Below are 20,950 nucleotides of genomic sequence, written 5' to 3'. Positions count from 1 at the left end.
ATACGCATGACACTTATTCTGTCTGTCTCCTAAAGAGTTTTTCCTGTATCTAAAGGGTTTAGTAGAGGGTGTAGTATTTATACAAATCATCAAACGCAAGAGAAAAAAAATTATGATTCGAGTTATATGGATAAAACTGTCTTTACTTGACTAACAAAAAACTCAGTTTCTCTTTGTGCTTTGTCGTCAGCCCAACTAATTTGCACTGTACCCCAGGGGTCAGCAGTCAGGCCCTTCCAGCTCTCTGTATGCTTTCTTGGGTCAATTTTCAGATTTTTCTAAACCTGGTGACAAAATCTTTTTTTGACCATCCCCACTGAAATACATGACATTTAATTCATGTTTTGTTTTGGGTTTTGTTACATATCAGATGCAAGTCTTGGTTTAGGTGCCGAGCTTTTATAGCGAAAACCCTCAACCGGAAGTCGTTTCTGGTAACTGCCGCTGTCTTGATTGTGGACACAAAAAACTGCGAAATCAAGGAGAGGGACAGCGCCCAGAATAACTCTAAACCTCTGCTAACTGTGTGGAGCATCGCGTTGGAAATGAGACAGCGGTCTTATCCTCCGGGTTGTGGGACGTTCAGACAGAGGTAGGGCTCTGCTGCTTTTCTCGCCAAGGTCACAACAAGAAGCCGTTAAATTTTTCTCAAACGTTACATGGGCATGAGTCCGTCCGACGTGAAGTTGCTTTGCTGCGATGTTGTCGAAATTAAATGCGCCAGCCGGCTGTGTCTCACTTAATTCTCCATTTTCCCAGCTGGTTTTCGGTGTTAGTTATGAGTTGGTGGACCGACACTTTAAGGGGACGAGGGCGTTGGGGGTCCTGGCGTGGACGGGAATGGACTTTTTGTGGCCTGTGATGAGGCTGGGGTGGGATATGTGCGGAATACAAAATCTGGCACGACACCGTGTCCTAAGTTTGCCGATTGAGCTCCGTCCATTGCTGCTACTTGAAGTAAAGAGCAACGGCCGCGATGCGAGTGTGTTTATCCGACTCAGTGGCCTGCTGCCGCCGGGTTAGGCTAATCCACTAATCTGGAATATAGGTGCTTGCATTGTATTGTAACACCATTACCCCTCATCCTCCTCCTCCTCTTCCTCCTCCAACACACACTCGGACCCACAAAGTAGCGCTAGTCTAGTGGGGTGTGAGCGACACAGTTATTTATATCCTCACCAGGGCTCTGAATCCAAATCTTCAACCACATTACTCATCCCATCTTACGTGCTGAAATGATCAGATGATTAGTGGATGAAGTGATCGGCAGCGAACTAATCAGTTCCAGGAATGATTATGATTCATCTCTTTAACTTCACACACGTGATTTTCTTTCCCCCGTTGTGCGGTATAACACACTGAGCGCTGGCTTTTTGGCAGCAGATCAGAAAAAAAAAAACAAGATTATAAGGCATCACTTTTGTGTGCTGTGGTACTGAGACGATTCAGTCAGGTAATCGATAACAACAACTAATCCATAATTTCTGAAGGAGAAATGGAGTTTTCACTGATTCCAGCTTCCTGAATGCAATGATTTGCTGCTCTTGTCTGATTTAAACCATTGTAGGCTGAATCTCACTCATTTATCTGCTGAATGGACAGTCTTAACTTTTTCTGGCCGTTTAGAGCATGCACAGTCGATTTAGTCATACACCCTGAAATGAAAGCAATCAGCTGCAGCCCTGTTCAGTTAACATAGTAAATGATTGATGAATTTGTGAATCAATGATTATGAGATTGTTGTAGGCCCAACTGCAGCCTCAACAAGTCTGTATGTGCATACAGTCAGTGTGCTTTTTTTTTTTTTTTACAAAACTCCAGTCTTGTGAGGTGATTGGAAACAGTGTCCTCTTTGTTCACTCCGCTCTGTGGAGAGGATTAATCCAGCTAATGACCTGTAATGAAAGGAACGGGATAAAAACACATCGAACGGAGAGGATACTGGACGGCAGGCGCTCTTGATGGTCTATATCGCTGAAATCTGCTGAGCGTTTGTGTGGGCTCTCTGCTGTCATGTGTGCATCAACATCATGACGTTGCGCTTTCATAGCCGTGCCCGCCTCAGGGTGCAGGTCAGAGTCCTACGTGTGTTCTTTGGACACGTTTGGCAAAAGGTGGCTCTGGTCTGGTGCCGTTCTTTCCCGTGCTCTAACCCTGACCAGCTTGTGTTAATCCTCCCAGTGTGCTACTGAGATTAGCGCTTCAACTGGACCCCCGGCCTGGCACACCCCGAGCCCACGTCCTCACTGTGTGGCAGGAGATCGCAGAAAAACAGCAGGGTGTATACAGCTTATTCTCATGTCAGCGGTGTTGTTCCTAATAAGGCTTTGATCGTATAATACCATAATCTGCGTGTTTTCCACCTCTGCCACTCCAACAGGTGGAACATTTGATCCTGTCTCATACAATGAGGCTCATTTCTTTGAGTTTAGTGTAAGACAATGGAGGGCAGATGTCATCAGTTGCTCTGTCCTGTGCTCATTCACACATCCCAAGTGTTAATGTGGGTTTGGCTCCTGCTTGACAGATTTAGTGTGGTTTAAGGCTGTAATCTCTTTTGTGACTAGATTAGCTCAGGCAGGACCCTCTCTTCCTATGGTTTCCCCTGGCATCTCACTAATCTGCACGTTTAATGGCTCAGCTCGGAGTAGAAAAAGGGTCAATTTTTACACCCTCGCACACAGTGGAGGGATGGTTTTATATTCTTGGGCCAAACGTCTGTGTAGAATTTCCTGTGTAGAGTCAGCCACGAGACTTCCTGTACTCTGGTGTTGGATGTGGAGGGGGGTGGAGAAGTAGGGAAGGAAGGGCAAGAGAAGCAAAAGCAGACTGTACTCCCTACTGTTGTCAGTGGTGGCCACTGTGGTTGCTGCATGCATGTTGCTCGGCATCTCAGGCTTTCAACAAAACAGTCTGGCCAGACTGAGGAAGTGAAAGAGTGGTTTCTACCCCCCAACCCTATTTTTCATCCACTGGCTTCTGCAGTTATCGGTATCCTTGATAATCAGTAGGAGCAAGTAGGAGCAAAAATCCTGTCAGGTACAGTGAGGTGTCAGGCGAAGAGGGACATTTTTGTCTCTAATGTCTCCTTTTTGCATAATTACAGGATATGTTCTTCGGTTTGCTAAAGCCACAGCGCTACACGCAACTCTCCAGACATGCTACAGTAGTGAAAGTCTCCCTGTACTCAGCAGGTGAGCAGAGCTCCTTCAGTCTCTCTGTCCTGCAAGTTTCCTTGAATAAACTGAGATAATCACGAAGGCCTTATCAGAAATGCTCCCATGTTCTCTCTCTGCCTCTCCCTCCCTCAGCACTGTTTGATCCAAGAGAAACGTGCCTTGTAAGGAAGCAGGATGTTCACGGGCTCCACCAAACTGCCACCCACTAAAACCCCCCAGCCGGAGCGGCTGGATGAAGTGTACGCTGCCTTACGCAGAGGCTTACAGTGAGTAAACACATCTCAGGCACTGTTTGCATTGATTCCAGTGGAAGGCTGCCAGGTGCGCTATCACTGAATGCGCGGATATGACTGATATTGAGTCTTAGAAAGACAAAGTAAAGGCAATGGGATGTTTGTTGTCAGGTCGTACCTGCAGGTGCACCAGCTGGAGCTGGACAGTCTCGGTCAGCAGATCAGAGAAAACAAGAGGAATGGTCGTTTGGTAAGAGCTCATGTTGTCAAACCAGTCACACCAGTATCGACTATCATTCATTACCGTGCTGGATGCTCTCGTCTCCAGTCCTCAGTCAGGATGTTGATTTGATCCTTTGTGATGCTAAATGTTTTTATTCATGTTGTTTACTTTGCAGGGGTCTTTGTATGACCTGGATAAGGTGAGTTTCATTCACACTTGTTGTACACAGTGACTGCAGGACATTGAAACTGTAGATGGAAGACAGACTAAGACTTTCTGTGTTGGTCTGTCAAGTTTAATCATTTCTTTAATTTTTTTGTAGCAAGTGAAAGCCATAGAGAGGTTTATGCGTCGCTTGGAATTCCATCTGAGCAAGGTGTGTACTGTATGTGTGTATATGTGTCTTCATTTGAAGAGTCAAGAGACTAATCAAGATTTAGTCCTAAAACAATGGTTTAAAGGACTAAGTGTAATGTGAAAGGTATCATACACATTGACACGCCCAAAGAGAACTATCACCTGACTCTGTTGAGCTTTTTAGTGTTTTTCAGCTCATTGTTTTGGTTTTGGTTTATTCACTCTCACTGCTCTCATCAGCTTGTTTCCAGCTGCAGCAGGCAGCTGTTAATAGATTTAAAGCTCTGATGAACCCACTGTACACTACCTGCTCAGCAGCAAACACCAGACACACACAGTCAGCGACTAGCCGGTGGACGTAGTGGAGCATTCAGCAGCTAAAGAGCCAGATATTTCCTTCAGGAGTTGGTAGAGACCTAAGCAGAGTGATTATTTGACTGAAATTCATGAGATGGACGTAAACATGACTCAAGGAAGATGAATGCTAATGTTGCTTTGTGTGTGTTGGATGTGTAAATAGGTAGCTATTTGCTAACATTCACCATAACGACTAAATGAGGCCATGTTGTGTCAGTACTGAGTGGCTAAAAGAAGTTACTTTAAGTATTGTACAAAAATTCAGATTTTTCAAATCTCAGGTTTCTCATAAAATACCAAAGGCACTAAATCAAAGTAAATTCATGATGATATTTATGTTCAGTCTCTCTTCAGGTGAAAATTTAACATTGCATCCATTTATTGAAACATGTGTAAAATTTGCTTTTCCAGGTTGAGGAGCTGTACGATGCTTATTGTATACAGCGGCGACTGCGCGATGGAGCAAGTAAGATGGTGGCAGCCTTTAACTCCGCCACTGGCAGCAGGGAGGCCAGAGAGAGCCTGAGTGAAGCCAACAAGGGCTACAGGGAATGTACAGAGGCAAGTGACTGACCTGAGGTCAATCTACCGATTTACAGCTGGTATTGAAACACCATCTGTTTCCAGATGCCTTATCTGGATAATAAATTGTCCGATCTCGTCTGTGTGTTCACACCTGGTGTTTTTCATGCGTTCTCGTTGTCCTCGTTGAGATTGGATATCTGTTCTCCAGAGCAAAACCTGCACATGAATAATTTGAGGTGGCAGCAAAGCAGCACCAGACTCCCTGACAAAATCTCGTAGGTTTGTGGGTTGTTGTGTTCAGGGAAAAATTTTATGAACTTAGAGGAATGCTGGCTACAAAAAATTCCTTTCTTTAAAAGAAAAAAAGTAGCCTACACGCTGTACGGCGTGTAGGCTACTCTGTGACTAGCTAAATTATACAGTATGCCATGTTAACAGCAGATCAGCTGCACAGATGCGTGCAACATGTTGCACACACAGTTTTTTCTTACTGCATATCATTCATTTCATGCCAATATCGCTTTCATTTTGCATGCAGTTCTGTTGAGTAAGGCATCTTTTAGTGCTTTCGTGGCACAGACGTATAATCAGTAATTAGAGCCGTCTTTCAGCCTTCTTGCTTGCTCGCTCTCTAAATTTGAAAAAAAAAAATCCCATATTTTTATGGTAGCTAAAAATAAAAATATGCATGTTGTGTAGCCGATGGAAGCCGGCCAGTACAGATTGCGTTTACACCTACCTTAGATCCGAACACAATGCGAGCTAGACTACCTACAGATGTGATTAGGCGGAGGTGATCACATTCTGATCGCATCGCATCGACACCTTGCAATATGTTTCCCTATCCAGAGAAACATGTCCAGATACAGAGGGCATTTCAGTCCCAGGTGTCAACGGACTCGATGTGTTTGTGTGTGTGTTAGCACTGGGTGTGGCTCTCACATCAGTTTAGCTAAAAATAGATGTCAGAACATGTACTGTACATTCTAATGTTACAACAAATCACTTCGACATAATTTAAATCCATTCCTCTGTCTGTGTCTGCAGCACATGTGCTCACTTGAGAGCGAATTAGAAAGCCAGATGGGAGAATTTCATGTCAAGATGAAGGGTGAGTCACTGCATACACTCATATGACTTCCTATTTCCTTGACTCTGTAATTCTCCAGTTCTCATTTTTCTTGTCCATTTCGGGTGTTTCAGGCCTTGCTGGCTTTGCACGGTTGTGTGCTGGTGACCAGTATGAGGTAAGACACACAATAATAAGCACATAGACTCAGTTTGACAGAGTTTGACAGTGTCCGCTGTATCACATCAGCTGTTTTTGGCCCCATTAGGTCCTAATGCGCTATGGGCGACAACGCTGGAGGCTACGAGGCCGCGTGGAAGTCAGCAACAAGCAGATATGGGACAGTGAAGAGTACATCTTTCTGCCTCTCGTCACAGAACTGCTGTCTATCAAGGTAATGGGATCAGCTTTAAAGGATAAGGCTGGTGTTATTCCTAATATTTCTTATTGTAAAGAAATTCCATGAAAAGAGTAAAAATCATTATTGGTTTTGGTCGTGGTATTTGTTCACAATGAGAAATATATATTTTATCACCAGCCTTTAACTCACTGCACGCATTCTCACAAAAGCTGCCGTCTGTAGCTAATCGTGAAAAAACTTCCATGGTCTCTGCCTATCCTCATCTCTCTGAGGTTTGCTTTTGGTTGTCCAGGTGACAGAGCTGAAGAGCCTGGCCAATCACGTGGTGGTGGGCAGCGTATCCTGCGAAATGCTCGACCTGTTCTGCCCCCTACCCCAGACGCTCGCTGTGGATATCAATGACCTCGGGACGGTGAAGCTGAACTTGGAGGTCACCTGGAGGTGCTGCAGCACACACACCTCCCATTTTTGAATATTTTTTCAAGCGTCTTTTGCTGTTTCTCACTTTTTTTTCCGTTTCCCGTTTCTTTTTCAGTCCATTTGATAAGGATGACCAGACATCATCCACCAGTACAGTTTCCAAACGGCTGCTGTCCAATCAGAGTCCTCCTGACACGCCCTCTATGCGGGAGCAGGTGTTTTATGTGAGTCAGCATTTTCCACTAACAGCAACTCCATCACACCTGCTCTGTTACACCCATAGACAGTATAATAAGTGGACAGAGCTCCCGGGGCTGAAAAGCCTCGTCAATGCGGAATCCCTTAAACCTGCATTCTCTCTAATGGCCAGCAGGGGGTGTTTGCAAAAAGAAATCTGATCATATAAAAGTAAACAGGCTTCAAAACAGCATCAACAAAGCACCCTCTGATATTTATTGTACAGTCTATGGTCACACCGCTAGTTTAGATTGAAAATTGAAATTTTAGTTTGTAAAATCTTTATTGTTACTACATACAGACACTGCATATTTGCCATTTATCTTACTGATGGCTATTATTACTGTCATTTCACTGGCTTGTTCTATTTCAGCGGGTTCCCAACTGCTTTGTCTGTAGCGGTAGCACTGATGTGTGTGAGGATATTCACAGAGGACTGTGTGTTAGGCCATGTGCAGGTGGGAGTGACGTGCCGAATGCACAGAGAATGAATGATAGCAGTAGTGGGACGTGTGACAACAGCAGTATGTATGAACGGAGCTGTGGCCCTTGTAGCTGTTTAATAGTGGTTGAGTAGAGCTCCAATTTGTCCCTCCTCTTCCTCACCTCGCACGAAGAGCGTGCCTCGTTGCGGGCCCAGACAGAGCCGCTTGCTGGTGGAGGCGTTCCATGACATCGTGACAGACAGGACGCCATCCTTACGTTGTGAATTGAGCCGCACAACTCCCCGCTTCACGTCTGTACAGTCGGTGTGTTGGGACGTAGTTGTAGTTTAGTTTATAGTGACCGAAGTAAAAAAAAATAAAAAAAGTGTGAAATGATTATTTCTCAATCAAATGAAATTCAGGATCCTCATAGAACAGGTCTGATCATGTTGAATTTGAATCTAAACTCAGTCACAATCATGCAGAGTGGATTGTGTATTGTCTTTACCCTGATTCCAAAAAAGTTGGGACGCTGAGTAAAACATAAATAAAGCAGAATGTGATAATTAGCTCATCCTTTTTGACACGTACCAACTTCATTGATTTTTGTAAATATCTGCTTATTCTGAATTTGATGCCGCAACATGTTTCAAACTAGTTGGGACAGGAGCAACAAAAGACTGGGAAAGATGTGAAATGCTCCAAAAACACCTGTTTGGATCATTCCACAGGTAAACAGGTTGATTGGTAACAGGTGATAGCATCATGATTGGGTATGAAAGGAGCATCCTGGAAAGGCTCAAACATTGACAAGCAAGGATGGAGTGAGGTTCAACACTTTGTGAACACATGATTAAATAAAGGATGTGACTGCATGAACTCAGGAACACTTTGGAAAACTTTCACAGTTTATTTAGAAATTACTGCTTTCTGTTTTTATTTATGTTTTATAGAGTCCCAACATTTTTGGAATGGGGTTTGAAAAACACTAACGGCAGATAGTCCTGTGTATGTGGTAATTTACTGTGAATTTACTTAGAAAATGACAAAAGTTGATTATCATTGGTGTGTGTAAACAATTACAATTACTTACTTAAAAAAAATTACAGTAATGAAATTAGACAGACCGGATTGATTTATCCATCGGTTCTCAAACCTGTTCTGTCATGCACCAGTATCCCACTAATTTTCAAACAGCTACAGTGTTCAGCACAAAATGAGTCTAAATCAATGTTATTGCATTGAAATAAGGCATAGCTTTAGTGCAGGTGTTGCAGGGTTTTTAGACACCGGAGATAAAATAAACCTGTGAGCATGGTGGATTTCACCAGTTTTTTTTTTTTTTACCAGCCAGAAATCTGTCCAATGCATGTCATTTAGCTGTCTGAAGAAATCTTGATGCGTGAAAGCACTCTTATTTTATTTTATTTTTTGGTCCCACATGAAACAGATTAAGTTCAGTTATATATTTTTCGCCTCAGTTGTTTCTCATTCTTTGCCTCTATGAACCACGTTTGTCATATGCATGTTGTTTTTCTGGCTGTAATCTGATGACCAACCTGTGCACAAAACCTGCAGTCATGTCCTGTAAACTTAATTGATAATTTTGTGTCTTTTTCCTCTCTGCGTCTTGTTACCTTTCTAGTCTCTGCTGAAGCGACAGGGAGAAATGGAGAACGGGACAGTCTGGTCCAACTCCTCCGAATCCTCTGATGACTCCTCCAGCCCAGCCCTGGCTCACCACGCTCAGAGGCTGACGGCCTCCAACATGCTGCAAACCACTCTCACCACTCAGCTGTCGTTCACACCGCACAAGTCCAGCGCGTCGACGCCGTCGCTCTCCTCCAACCAGGAGGAGGATGAGACAGAAGCCGGGGAGGTTTTTACTCAGGCGGACGCGGTGCCAAACGGCCATCCGCAAACTTCCTGCTCTAACAGCCACATCGGCGAGAGCAGTCCAGACTGTACTGTGACTGATAGGGCGTCTCTCCAATCAGCTGACCTCTCTGAGACCTCAGCAGACCTGAGCTGCTCATGCCCTGATGTTTCCTCTGTACCTTCCGTGTCGCTGACGGAGACGCCTGATTTGGCCAAGAGCAGCGTCCCACAAGTGTGTATTTCAACGGAGGAGGTAAAAGATGATGCATCGGAGCACTCGTCAGTACAGGCCGGACAGACCGTAGCAGAGGACAGCACCACTGAAACAGGAGAGGGACACCAGGTAGAGGAGACGCATCAGCCCATTCATGAGGCGAAACAAGCAGAGGACGCTCTGACGGTGAGCTCCTGCACCCGCTTTTGCGTTTCTGCGAAGTTTGCTGTGTCGAATGTGACATTTAAACACCTGCATCTGTTTTCTCCGAAGGTTCCTTTTCCCACCTCTTCCAGTTTCAACCAGGAAGTCGAGACAGCCCTCGAGAGTTTCGACTTTCTCAACTGCTCTGACCTCGAAGACGAGGAGGAAAAGGAAAATGAGCAACAATGGGAAGACGGAGGAGAGAAGGAGGAGGAGGAGGAGGATGGGCAACATGAAGAGAACCAAAACAAAATGGAGGAAGAGAAAGTGGAGGAGGAAGAAAAGGATGAAGAGAACTTTTACTCTGGAGGAAGGTCAGTGTGGTGGTTTTTGTGTCAGAACTGTGATGAACTTATTGGTCATCGTTGAGCTCTCTGAGCCTTTAAAGTTAGTTTATCAGGGAAAACAGTTTGAAATCACCTGCTATACTAATGTTTTCCTTCAGTAATGGCTGTTTTAACATAGATAAAAACACTATAATTCAGACACAAACTGTATTATTTACATTTGAAATAGCTTTTGGCCCAAAAGCAGAATAAATAAATGAAATTTCCATTACTCAATACCCTAAAGTGGGTTCAGTTGGGCTCCAAATATTTTGAAAATGAGGTTTTCTTTGGGGCCTCTGCTCGGTAGTTTGACTGAATCGGTTTGATGATCCAACTCCACTAGTGCTAACTAGACCAACCTTCTATAGCTATAGTAACTCTGCTTGAGCAAACACCTGTTAATAGCTTGTTATAGGCATTATCGAGCCATTGACACTGAAACAGGAACCTGTTCCTATTTGAATCTCTGAATCTGAATGACTTTGTCTCTTTCTGCCCTTTTAATTGTCAGTCTGGTGGAACCATTGTACAAAATTTTGTTCTGCATGTACAAAACATAACGTTTTTTGTAAACACTTCATATAAAATAACATGTAATTGTATAGAGGACTTTCTATAACCTAAAAGCATGAAATGTCATTAATATATATACACACACACACACACACACACAAGTATAGATCCCAAATGCGTCAGGCTGTATTTGGGAAAATGTATCACATCAGTCCACTTTTTGTCTCACTCTGCAGCGATGAGGAGGAGGCCAACGGTCTAGAAATCCTTATGGAAGCTCCAGAAGGATTTAGGAACTCGGATGAAGATCGTTTCTCTGAATCACAGGTGATCAATGAATCTATTGAGTGCTTTTTAAAGCAGTTAATGTGAGCATGCTTATTTTGATGTTAACCAAATGTAAGTTAAGAGGAAAACAAACATTATTTTTAAAAAGGAGTCAAGCGTGGAGGACGTGCAGGATTTGGGCCAGATAGAAATGCCCGAGGATCAGGAGGAGCACAGCAAGGAGAAGGGAGATGAACAACATGGTGAGAGGCAGTTTGTCAGCAAGCAGAGGCTGCAGTTGTTCATGTGACAGTTCAGCTGCAGGCGTGAGAAATGTGTTTATTTGCCCTGTTTTTAATCTTTCAGGAGAGGACACATCACATGGTCAGGAGGAGCGTCCCTCTACTCCCAGCCATTTGGCCACCACTGTCTTCTAATGACACAGTGGAACCATAGCTAAACCATTTCTCTCACTCTGATCACTGTCTCCCTCTCACTCTGCTGGATTGGGCCTTGAGGATGTTCCACTTACTGCTCAGACAAACAACTCTTCCATTATGGCTGAGTTTGTGCACATATTTGCCTTGTTCTGACCAAGAACGATAAACCCTGTGACTGAAAGTCCCCCCCGAAAGTCCTAATTCTTTGAACACGCTCTCCATCACGTTGCCTGGGTTGAAGGTCCAGTGCGTAGGATTTAGAGGGATCTATTGGCAGAAATAGAATATGATATTTACTTATGTTTTCATTAGCATATAATCACCTGAAAATAAGAATCCTATTTTTCTTACCTTAGAATGAGCTCTTTATTGCTACAGAGGGAGCAGGTCTTCCACAGAGTGCATCATATTGCAACGGCATTTTTCTACAGTAGCCTAGAACAGACAAACACTGGTTCTAGAGAGTGCGTTTCACATTTCCAACTGGAAATCCAACTGGTGGCCTGCGAAAAGTTGCATTGAATTAACTTGAGTTTATTTTCATTGGCCAACTGTTGCATTGAGTGTCAAACTGAGTATTGAGTATTTGTTTGCTTCCTGGGACTCATTCTTAAGTAGTCAAACTGTGGGTTTGTATTGAGCACTGACTGCCTCCTTTGTGGAGGTCTGAGAGTATTTTCTAGTGAAGTATCTAGATATCATTATGAATTTCCCATGTTTTTTAGTCTGTTCACACAGAAAAGGAGAATATTAGGTCCCGCCCACACAGTGTCTGCTCAGAAAAATGCTGGCCAAATCTCATTTATGACCCTTGTCCTACATGCTTGGAAAGGGAGGGGTGAGTAGAGGGGGTACTGAGTTGGTAGGTCTGCAACCTGACTGCTAATTGCCACTAAATCCTACACACTGCACCCTTTAAGTGGGATACCACTTAGTTTACACTTTCATAAACTGTTCCTGTCATGTGAAAATTCAGTTTCCAAAATGTATCCATGTCAGGAACAGCTGAAAGCAGCCTTGTTTTTGGCTTTATTACAGTGCATTTATGAAGTAATCTAATCATTTTGAAAGGGTTTTATAAGTCCAAATTGGTTGATTTCTTCAGCCAAAGAGGCATACAATCACTAAGTTGCATTACAAGGTTTTAAAAACTATCAGTATTTGTGGATATGAAAAACTATCGACGTTATGATTTTCAGTGTTAAATCAGTGTACAGCTCGGAGCTCTTTCACTGTTGGTAGGAGGGGAAAAGACTTCATGAGCATGTGATGTTTGTCTTGAAGATTTGTATCGCCGTGCTGTGGACATGAAGTCGTTCCCAAATCAGGAATGTACCCTGAAAACCAACAGGATCTTTTCATTTTAGGCATCAGAGACAGTTAGTGAGAACATGAAGTGCAGAAGTTGCATCAACCTTCAAAGCAACACCAGGAACAGAGGTAATATTAGGAAAGAATATAAACACTTGAAGGATAGGAGTCAAACACTCTATGGTCCAGTTTTTACAAACATAAAAACAATCTGCGGTGTAAAACTATATTTAAACCTGCATGTGTAGCTGCCTCACACTGCCAGCATGTCTGTATAAAAAGCTCAACAGTTTAAGTGTGTAAGCTAGACTCCTGCGCAAGGAAACCATCGGGTCTGTAGCTGTGTACAAAAGCCGCCTCGCGGGGGCGTTATAGTCTTTCAACATCATGCTTTATGTTGTTCTACAAAAGCCTCGTCATTCAGAAAGTGCCTCAAGTGACAGATGTAAGGTTTTAAATGCCACGACCAGGAGAGATCAGGCAAAAGATAACAGCGTTTATTTTCTGAATTACTTTAAGAGTGTGCACAATAAGAGATATTTACTGTTTCATATAAATAATTGTATATGTCTTGAAATGTTAAAATGTTTATGTTCAGAAATGTTTAAACTTTATAAAGGTTTCTTTGAAATGAACACGGCTGTTATGTTGAATGAATTAGAATTCTTTATTTTTAAACACCCCTTTAAATTGAAGATGCATTTTTATGAGCATGAATGAATGATGTGCATCTGGTGCTCTTTGGCTTTCAGACTGAAAAACTGAATTTCAAAGGACACTAAGACACTTTTAATGAGAAATACAGCTATTTTATTCAGGCGAATTAACTTTGTGTACATATGTTGAGAGGGTTGATGAGTTGTGTTAATCCACATCTGTGTGTGCGATCATCTTTAGGAACTGTTCAGCAATTGTAAGTCTGTGTCACAGAGGTTTTTTAAAAAATTGATAAATTCATTAAAAACACTTAACTAAACTGAAAACAGTTGGAACAAGTAATGCGTTAAATACCTAAAACCAGACGAAGTTTAAAAGAGCCCTGTGGCTCATTTAACTAACGAAGTGTCAAAATGACCCAAAACTGAGCATCAGAACTTAAGAAGTCGCCTCTCAGTTGCCTTTGCAATGCAATGCTAAACCACTCAGTGCAATTCCTCCGAAAAACCACAACAATATCATGAATGATTAAAACCATGATCCTAAACAAAACCCATTAACCTGATGTGAGTGTCATTCACCCAAACTGAACTCTCCAACACTGCTTTGAGTGCAATAAAACACCACAGAGAAAACAAAGTAAACAAAAAACAGTCCATCTTCTTTTCCATTTCTCTGAAAAAAAACAAACAGTGTTATATTTGAATATTATTATCACACATAAGTGTTTAATTTCAACATAATAAGGCATAAACACCGTTTGATGTTTAGGTTTCAATTAGCAAGGGTGTAATTTCCACTGGGGCAAAGAGGGACATGTCTAAGGTTTCTTGTAATGATAATGTGTTTAACACACAGACTATCATTAATAGAAACCTTAGACATGTCCCTCTCACCCCCAGTGGAACTTACACACTTATGAAGCCGAGCCTCAGTGTGTGGTCTAAATCTGGGTGATGAAGTTATTTTTCCAGCACTAAGTTTGTCTTCCACCTCTAACACAATAATTCATTGAAGTGAACTGCAGACCCAAAACTCTCCAAATGTGAGAACACTGATGTTCATGTTACAAGGTCAACTGAATTATTTGTGTAGCGAACACAAGTCGTTCCAACCCAATCGTCTGTGATCACAAAATCAGTATTTAATGTAAAAGTGGAGCTGCAGGAGAAGCAGCTATAAATGTGGAATTTATGTTCCCAACAGTCCTGAGTCACAATAACTCTTCACAATGTCACATTGTCAAAACAGAAAGCCATGTGGCACTGCCCAAAAGCTTTAGGTCCCAACACTGTGGAGCTGTACCTCTAATTCATATTCTGCAGAGTTAGTTTTATGAAAAGGGTTAGGGCTAGACCAGGGGTTGCTGCTGACCAGACGCACAGGTGCATGTTGTTTCTGTACTCACCTAAAATTTGAGCAGCTTCTCCGGTGACCCCCCGAGCTGCAGCAAAGCAGCACTGAGTCTGGCCTTCAGTGCAGAGTAGTCCGGCTGCTCAGAGTACTGCAGAGTCATCACTGTAGCCAGGTATGCTTGAAATGCACCTACAGTGTGACACACACACACATCAGCAAAGGGCAGACGTATAATCACACATTTGGTTTAAGGTAAATAAGAAACATTTTAACTCACTGGAAACTCTCTTCTTCCCAAAGCAGTGTCTCAGCAACGCAGGAACATCCTCCATGTACCTACAAAGAGAACATTTCTGAGTCATTTGCATTTTCCTACTAATCTGACGTTGAACGCTGTCTCACCTCTGTTTCTGTGTGGCCACTTGGTCCGGGTGAATAAGGTCGGTCCATGGCAGTGTCCCCGTGTGCCAACGAAGCATGCAGTAACCCAGAGACTGCAGGTCGCTGCGTCGAGATGGAGCTGAAAGGAGAACACACAAACAGTAGTGACAACATCTCTGTTCCCTCCCAGATTTACCCTCATAAAACACCACAATACTACCATCAGATGTACATATCATTGTTTTTTGTTGTTGTTTTAATTAACAAACAAGTCAAATGTTGCAAGAACCTTTTATACAAAAGGATATTACAAGCAGCTTCATAAGAGAAGTCTTATACTGTGAAGCCTGATGGCTCTGCAGACAGATGGACTGTGGGAGGAGGCAGGTGTTCCTCATGGAGGGAAGAAAATAAATCTGGTAGCGTTTGGTTTACAGTAGCTTGCGGAGGGAAATGATTCGCTGAGGCGAGTGGAACGAGGAATCAGCGAACCACAGCAGTGACTCACCTGCTCCCTGGTGTGCGTCCAGGCTGATAAACTCCACGGTGCCTTCATGTGGTGTTCTGCTGGCTTCACGGTACTCTACATGCTGTCCACCTGGACAGTACCTGAAAGCATGGCAGTATCCTACTAGGTATACCTAACCACACACACACCCAGGCAAAGGGCGGTCAGCGTCAAACACATTTCAGCCATCTACAGCAGAGAGATTACAGGTTGTACTTCAGAATATTTCTCACCTGTGATTTCTGTCCTGGAGTGATGTAAATGTTTTCTGCATTAATATCAGCGTGAACATACTCGTTTGAATGGATATACTGCAGCACATCTAACTGCATGGAGAAAGAAATTTATCCAGTCATAGTTCTGTACAAGTTCTGGATTGTGCATTTTTTGGCAACTAAGACTGTTGTGTGAAAAACAATCCTACAAGTTTACACTCACGGTTCTACAGGCAAGTTGAAGAACAGCTTGCTCAGACAGAAGCTCATCTTCTTCCTCCATCACAGACTGGAGAGACTGGCCCATGCTGGGAAAAATCAGAAACCTGTATAAAAAAAAAAAAAAAAAAAAAAAAAAAAAAAAAAAAAAAACACATAGAAGAACCCCAAGTTAAAGTAAAAATATTTCAGACACAGTATTCACAGTATATATGTGTAAATATTCAGAGACAAACTTTTTTCAAACCTGTAAGAATCTGCATGGAGACCAAAGCCAACACAGGAAGGAATCCCCATAAAATCCATCTTGTTTTGTCTGGTCCACTTGTCCACTAGAGGGAGACAACAGAGTTTAATAGGAGGATTATCATGTGCGAGACATGTTTGAAGTTACACTCCTGACAAATCAGCGAAAGGCGGTTAAAGATGGCGTGATGATGCTCCTGTTGAATCAGTTCTTGACCACTTCTGCTTTCCTCTGTATGGATTATGAAATGAAAGATGGATACGTTTTTGTGATATGGTGCAACTAGGTCACATGACAAACTGCCAGAATCCTTATAATTATTTCACACTGTAGCGGTTCTGTTTCTGATTTCTGTTAATCACCACTTAAAAGTCAGACTTTTAATCAGCCAAAATAAACAGTGAAACATTTGTAGAACTGATTGTGATAAATACTGCAGCTACCTGTGTTTTAAACAAGTTTCTCTTGCTGTTATCATCACCACAGTTGGAGTGAACCAACCACAGGATTAAATGATAGCAGGTATGTGATTTGAGCATTATTCCAAAAGCTAAACTGCCATTAAATCCATCTGTTGATTATGAAATCTGGGAATAGGTATGTATGTATGTAAGTCAGCAAGGGTACTTTCCCAGATTAGTAGGTCAAATGTAGATTGTTTCCTGCCCTGCGTACTGTGTCAGTACCGTTGTGTGACAGCGATCTAACAGTAATAAGCCCCATATCATTACTGCAGACCTACAAGACGCCTGCCTTTCATCCCGTGTCATTATTCATAACATTTTTCATTATTCATGCTTTATAACAAATTATAATCAGCTATTAAATCTTGAGCTCTCTGTGATACCAAAGAACAGATATACACATCATAAGCTTTAAAGTGCTTCACCTGATGCAGGCTTAGCAGCTCTCTGTAGAAAGTTCTGCTCATTGAAGATCCTTCCATCTTTAGCTCCCTGAGAGGAAGAAAGATCAGACAAACTCTATTGATCTTACTCAGGGAACTTGAAGAACTGAAAAAGTGTGGTTAAAAGAAACAAAATAAATAAAAAGAATCAATTTGCTGATGGATACACAAGCGGGAAAGCAGTTCCATCTTTATTCATGGCACATCAGTGACACATAATAATTCAGCAGTTTCTGGATGAGTACTCAGAAATCCTTAAATTTTACAGTGAGTGTTGAGGCAGCACTTACCAGTTTGAGGATGTGATTTGATTCTTTAGGGTTCGATCGGGAAGCTGTTTGGAAAACTGAAAAGGACAAAACATATTATTAAGTTGGGACAACAAGGCTCTTTTCTGCTTTTAATTCTCAGTTGTTGCTAGAGTCAGCTGTTACATCCTGCTGTAGATAAGTGAAGCTCAATCCCCTACACTCTGTCAGCTCGACTGGTACAAAGTCTGCTTTAATAACTGCATGAAAACAGATTGTGTGGATCCAAGAAACTGTTAAATACACACAACTCAGCACAAATACTGGAAACAAAAATAGAGTTTGGTTAGAGGTGTCACTAAAATAACATCATTTTTCTATTCTATCCTGATACTCTTTTTTTGTTTTGTTGTGAATGGCAGACGTGTACATTTTCTGATTTGTGCTTCACTGTAATCTGTCTTGTTTTAATCTTGGGACATTTTGAATCTGCTTTAAGGTATTGAACAGTAAATGTGATGGCTGAGTAAATATCTTCACAAATATGAAATCTAACTGTCCAGGAATAATAGACTGTTTAACTGTACATTCATTTCATTTCAGTATTTGCTCTAATGTCATGTACTGTCTTACCTTCATAGATAAGCTCTGTCGTGCTCTGACTGAGCAGTTTCCCCAGCTTCCACTTCTTGCCGGTCGTGTCCGTCACCTCCTCGCCTTCCTGCAGCGGTACCACAGCAGACGCATGCTTTGCCTTCTTGGCTTTGCTTTTACCTGTAGCAGAACATGCATACAAAACATGACTAATCAATTCTCTTGTATATATGATGAGAGAAAAGGTAATGTTATCCACTCACAAGAAAAAAAATATACACAATTGGACACTCTGTCTCTCTGGGCTCAAAATGACATCAGAGAGTAAAAAACAGTGTAAAAAATCTGGTCAGCTGACAGCAAACTGACTAACAACCAAATTACAATAAAACATCTCCTAATTAGAAATATATACCCTGTTTTGGGCTCTGGTAAAAAGATTAGGATTTTTTCAAGATTCAAGCCCTTTTAATGTATTCATGTGTTTTTTTTTTTGACAGCAGACAGTACAGAGAAAACACAAGGAGAGAGGAGGACGAATGTCACAGGTACACGGTATGTCAAACTTTAGGACTAAGTCATTGTGGTGGTTCACATCTCTTTACATTAAAACCCCCTGGAGCCACCATTTCCACCTTTTCAATTCATATAACACAGTTCCCCTTCTATTAACCATGTGTCTCCAGTTAGCCTGATTGCAAACCAGTTGCTTTTGTAAATATTAAGTCCACCACCCGAGAACTGAATGCCTGTCTTTTCCCTCCTCTCACTGATGAGGGAGGCCATTTCAAAAGCTGTTGTATATGGCGTTTTCTCAACATTAGGAAGAAGCTGCCATCTTCCTGTAACTTCATTCATGAATTTAACCTTCTTACTAAATATGCAAGGAACAATTCATGTTGTGTGGTGATAGGGAGAATTTTGCTCACCCTTTAGAGGAGACCTGGAGATTGGTGAGGAAACCGAGGGAGAGATGGCCAAGGAAGAGCCATCTACTGTTGATTCCTCTACTTTCCTGCTTGTTTTATCAGTCAGCCTCTTTCCCTCTTCCACCTGCTTCAGAGCAGGGCTGGAAAGCTTCGCCTTTCCCCTGCCTGAATATGGATTGAGCCACAATCAAGGTGGATGAGAGACAAGATTATGACAGATGAGAGAGACACTGCTTTTTTGTGCTTCAGCTCACCAGATCGAGGGGACTTTATGACAGGAGAAAGGGGAGACTTTAAAGTTGGCTCTACTGCTGCGTCAAGTTTAGAACTGACTGTGTGCTGCTTTAAAGGCGTTCCAAGCAGTCCAACGCTGATATCTGTTGATACAAATCACAGCATTTTGTTTTAAGAAAGGCGTCAGCTGTCAAGTTATTGTAATTACACCTACGCCCAAAGCAAGTGTTGTCTGAAGGTCAAAGCTACATGTCACACACATTTGGTTCACAGTATGCTATGGCATGTCTCTGTACTCACTTCCCTCATATATGTTATCCAAACCTAAATAAAAACTGAAAGGCAAATCTTTCCTTCATAACAGCAAAGCAGAGTCGTTGCTTCCAGAGCAATTTAATAACCTTCAGTCCTGTCATCTCTGACACGATCAGTGGCGGGCACCACGGGTGGAGTGACATCTTTAATGTTGAATTTTACTTCCTTGTCCAGACGAAGAGAGTTACGGGTCTTTCGCAGCGCAGGACGAGCTGTAACTGGAGTTGAGGTGATACATGCATGGGCTGTAGAAAAAACACAATTTACATTTGAAGACGTTTATCATCACACAAAGTCTAAAATCTTTGGATAACAGTAACTTCCACCTTGCAAAATATTGCCATGACATCTACCCTTACTTTCCACGGACTCGTAGCTTGTGCTTGAAGCGAGGCTTGTTTTAACTACTGATGGTGCCGTTCCACCCTGTTTGGATGGAGACAGACTTAAAGATGCTGTAGAGCTCACAGGTCCAGAGTCATCAGCAGGACAGGGAAGCTTCTCCCCACACGATGGACAAAACCTGAAACCAGGCTGCAACTTTGTCCCACACTGAGGGCAGAAATGGAAAGGCATTCTGCAACAATAATAAACACACACATTTTAATACATTGAACCTCACAGGCTCATGTGTAGTGTCTCTGGGAGTAATACTGTGTATGCTTCCTCGCAGATGAACCAACAGATTTCACCAGAGAAATACAAACACAAAACTGCTACTATCCTGCCCAGACAGTTCATCATGCATCCTTACACTTGTGTGAGTGTGGTTGACAGAACCAAGAAAATAATCATTTCTGAACACCTATAAGTACTGAATACTAACTGAGCTTGAGATGCACGTGTTCGTCTATGTGTTAACAGAGATCATGCTCTTAACCATGGAGAAAAACTGCGTTAAAGACAAAGAAATGAAGCTCAAGCTAAAGGTCATTCTGCTGTCATGTCATGTTAAACAGCTAATTATGGTAACGTTAGCCAGCAACTATTAGTACTGTTGTGGTAAGGTAACAAATAAAAGATTCAGAACTCGACGCCTAGAGAAAACCATGCAAGTTAAGGATTGTTATTTCAAGTAATTTCAACTTGCGTGTCACTTTGGGTTAAAAACCAAACAAACAATGCAATGAACAAACAGCTTGACGTTAGCTAGCCAGCTAAATTCACTGAAGCGAAACTTTATTTAAATTAAAAATACAATTGGTGAGTTTTACGCAGAACTATCAGACTGTTTCCGGCTTCAAGCCTTTGCTTTCAGACAAACTGGCACCTGGGTAAAACATAACTTAGTAAAGAAAGTTGCCAAACAAATGCAAAATGTCTTAGATACCTTTCTATAACATTCCCACAGCTCGGGCTGTTTCGGCTTGATGGTACTTCTTCACTCATGTTTTTGGAGCTGTGTAGGGGAGGTGCTGCCCCCTGCAGGGATTGAGGACAGATGCAGCCATGCTGCGTTCAAAGAGGCCAAACTTTAATCGTGTCTCAGTGATGTAGTTTGTATTCAGATTAGATTTTAAAAAAAAGTTTTGTCAACAGCAACTACAAGTTAATTACTGTTGTTTCATGCACTTTATCTGCAGGGCATGATGAGTCTC

At 42.2% G+C, this 20,950-nt stretch overlaps 2 protein-coding genes across 5 annotated transcripts; one reads left to right on the top strand and one right to left on the bottom strand.

Annotated features, from left to right (window-relative positions):
• The first annotated feature begins 456 nt into the window (after nucleotides 1-456).
• On the top strand, nucleotides 457-13,779 carry LOC121605378 (rho family-interacting cell polarization regulator 1-like). Of its 3 annotated transcripts, none has more exons than XM_041935287.1 (17): nucleotides 457-592; nucleotides 3,107-3,194; nucleotides 3,312-3,445; nucleotides 3,584-3,662; nucleotides 3,811-3,834; nucleotides 3,958-4,011; nucleotides 4,761-4,910; nucleotides 5,922-5,985; nucleotides 6,078-6,121; nucleotides 6,212-6,337; nucleotides 6,597-6,745; nucleotides 6,840-6,948; nucleotides 9,032-9,664; nucleotides 9,752-9,996; nucleotides 10,761-10,851; nucleotides 10,964-11,054; nucleotides 11,158-13,779. In XM_041935287.1, exons 3-17 carry the CDS (start codon nucleotides 3,354-3,356, stop codon nucleotides 11,226-11,228), a joined length of 2,022 nt encoding a protein of 673 aa, XP_041791221.1. In that variant the 5' UTR covers nucleotides 457-592; nucleotides 3,107-3,194; nucleotides 3,312-3,353; the 3' UTR covers nucleotides 11,229-13,779. The 3 variants fall into 3 exon arrangements, with proteins under 3 accessions (XP_041791221.1, XP_041791205.1, XP_041791212.1); XM_041935271.1 differs by having other exon boundaries at nucleotides 10,961-11,054; nucleotides 11,158-13,777; XM_041935278.1 differs by lacking the exon at nucleotides 3,107-3,194 and having other exon boundaries at nucleotides 477-592; nucleotides 10,961-11,054; nucleotides 11,158-13,778.
• On the bottom strand, nucleotides 13,207-20,761 carry vrk3 (VRK serine/threonine kinase 3). 2 transcript variants are annotated; one of them, XM_041935298.1, is made up of 16 exons: nucleotides 20,683-20,761; nucleotides 19,706-19,929; nucleotides 19,439-19,597; nucleotides 19,058-19,180; nucleotides 18,804-18,968; nucleotides 17,914-18,054; nucleotides 17,323-17,378; nucleotides 17,015-17,081; nucleotides 16,126-16,210; nucleotides 15,883-15,985; nucleotides 15,678-15,770; nucleotides 15,445-15,577; nucleotides 14,958-15,075; nucleotides 14,833-14,891; nucleotides 14,608-14,744; nucleotides 13,207-13,874 (listed from the first exon to the last, which is right to left on the bottom strand). In XM_041935298.1, the coding sequence occupies exons 1-15, from the start codon at nucleotides 20,739-20,741 to the stop codon at nucleotides 14,608-14,610; spliced, it is 1,722 nt and encodes a 573-aa protein (XP_041791232.1). In that variant the 5' UTR covers nucleotides 20,742-20,761; the 3' UTR covers nucleotides 13,207-13,874. The 2 variants fall into 2 exon arrangements, with proteins under 2 accessions (XP_041791232.1, XP_041791239.1); XM_041935305.1 differs by having other exon boundaries at nucleotides 13,208-13,874; nucleotides 19,712-19,929.
• Between the last annotated feature and the right edge of the window lie 189 nt (nucleotides 20,762-20,950).

This window comes from Chelmon rostratus, chromosome 1 (genome assembly GCF_017976325.1).
Source record: "Chelmon rostratus isolate fCheRos1 chromosome 1, fCheRos1.pri, whole genome shotgun sequence".
Taxonomy (NCBI): Eukaryota; Metazoa; Chordata; class Actinopteri; order Chaetodontiformes; family Chaetodontidae; genus Chelmon; species Chelmon rostratus.
The sequence above is the reverse complement of the archived record's forward strand: the minus strand, read 5'-3'. Positions and strand labels throughout refer to the sequence as shown.

Excerpts from the sequence above, each read along its gene's own strand:
- vrk3 (XM_041935298.1), bottom strand. The coding sequence starts at position 20,741 with ATGAGTGAAGAAGTACCATCAAGCCGAAACAGCCCGAGCTGTGGGAAT. Across the intron at positions 19,598-19,705 it reads CGAGTCCGTGGAAAGTAAGG|CCCATGCATGTATCACCTCA; the intron begins GTAGATGTCATG and ends TTTTTTCTACAG. Across the intron at positions 15,076-15,444 it reads GGACGCACACCAGGGAGCAG|CTCCATCTCGACGCAGCGAC; the intron begins GTGAGTCACTGC and ends TTCTCCTTTCAG.
- LOC121605378 (XM_041935278.1), top strand. The coding sequence starts at position 3,354 with ATGTTCACGGGCTCCACCAAACTGCCACCCACTAAAACCCCCCAGCCG. Across the intron at positions 3,663-3,810 it reads ACAAGAGGAATGGTCGTTTG|GGGTCTTTGTATGACCTGGA; the intron begins GTAAGAGCTCAT and ends TTTACTTTGCAG. Across the intron at positions 6,949-9,031 it reads TGCGGGAGCAGGTGTTTTAT|TCTCTGCTGAAGCGACAGGG; the intron begins GTGAGTCAGCAT and ends TTACCTTTCTAG.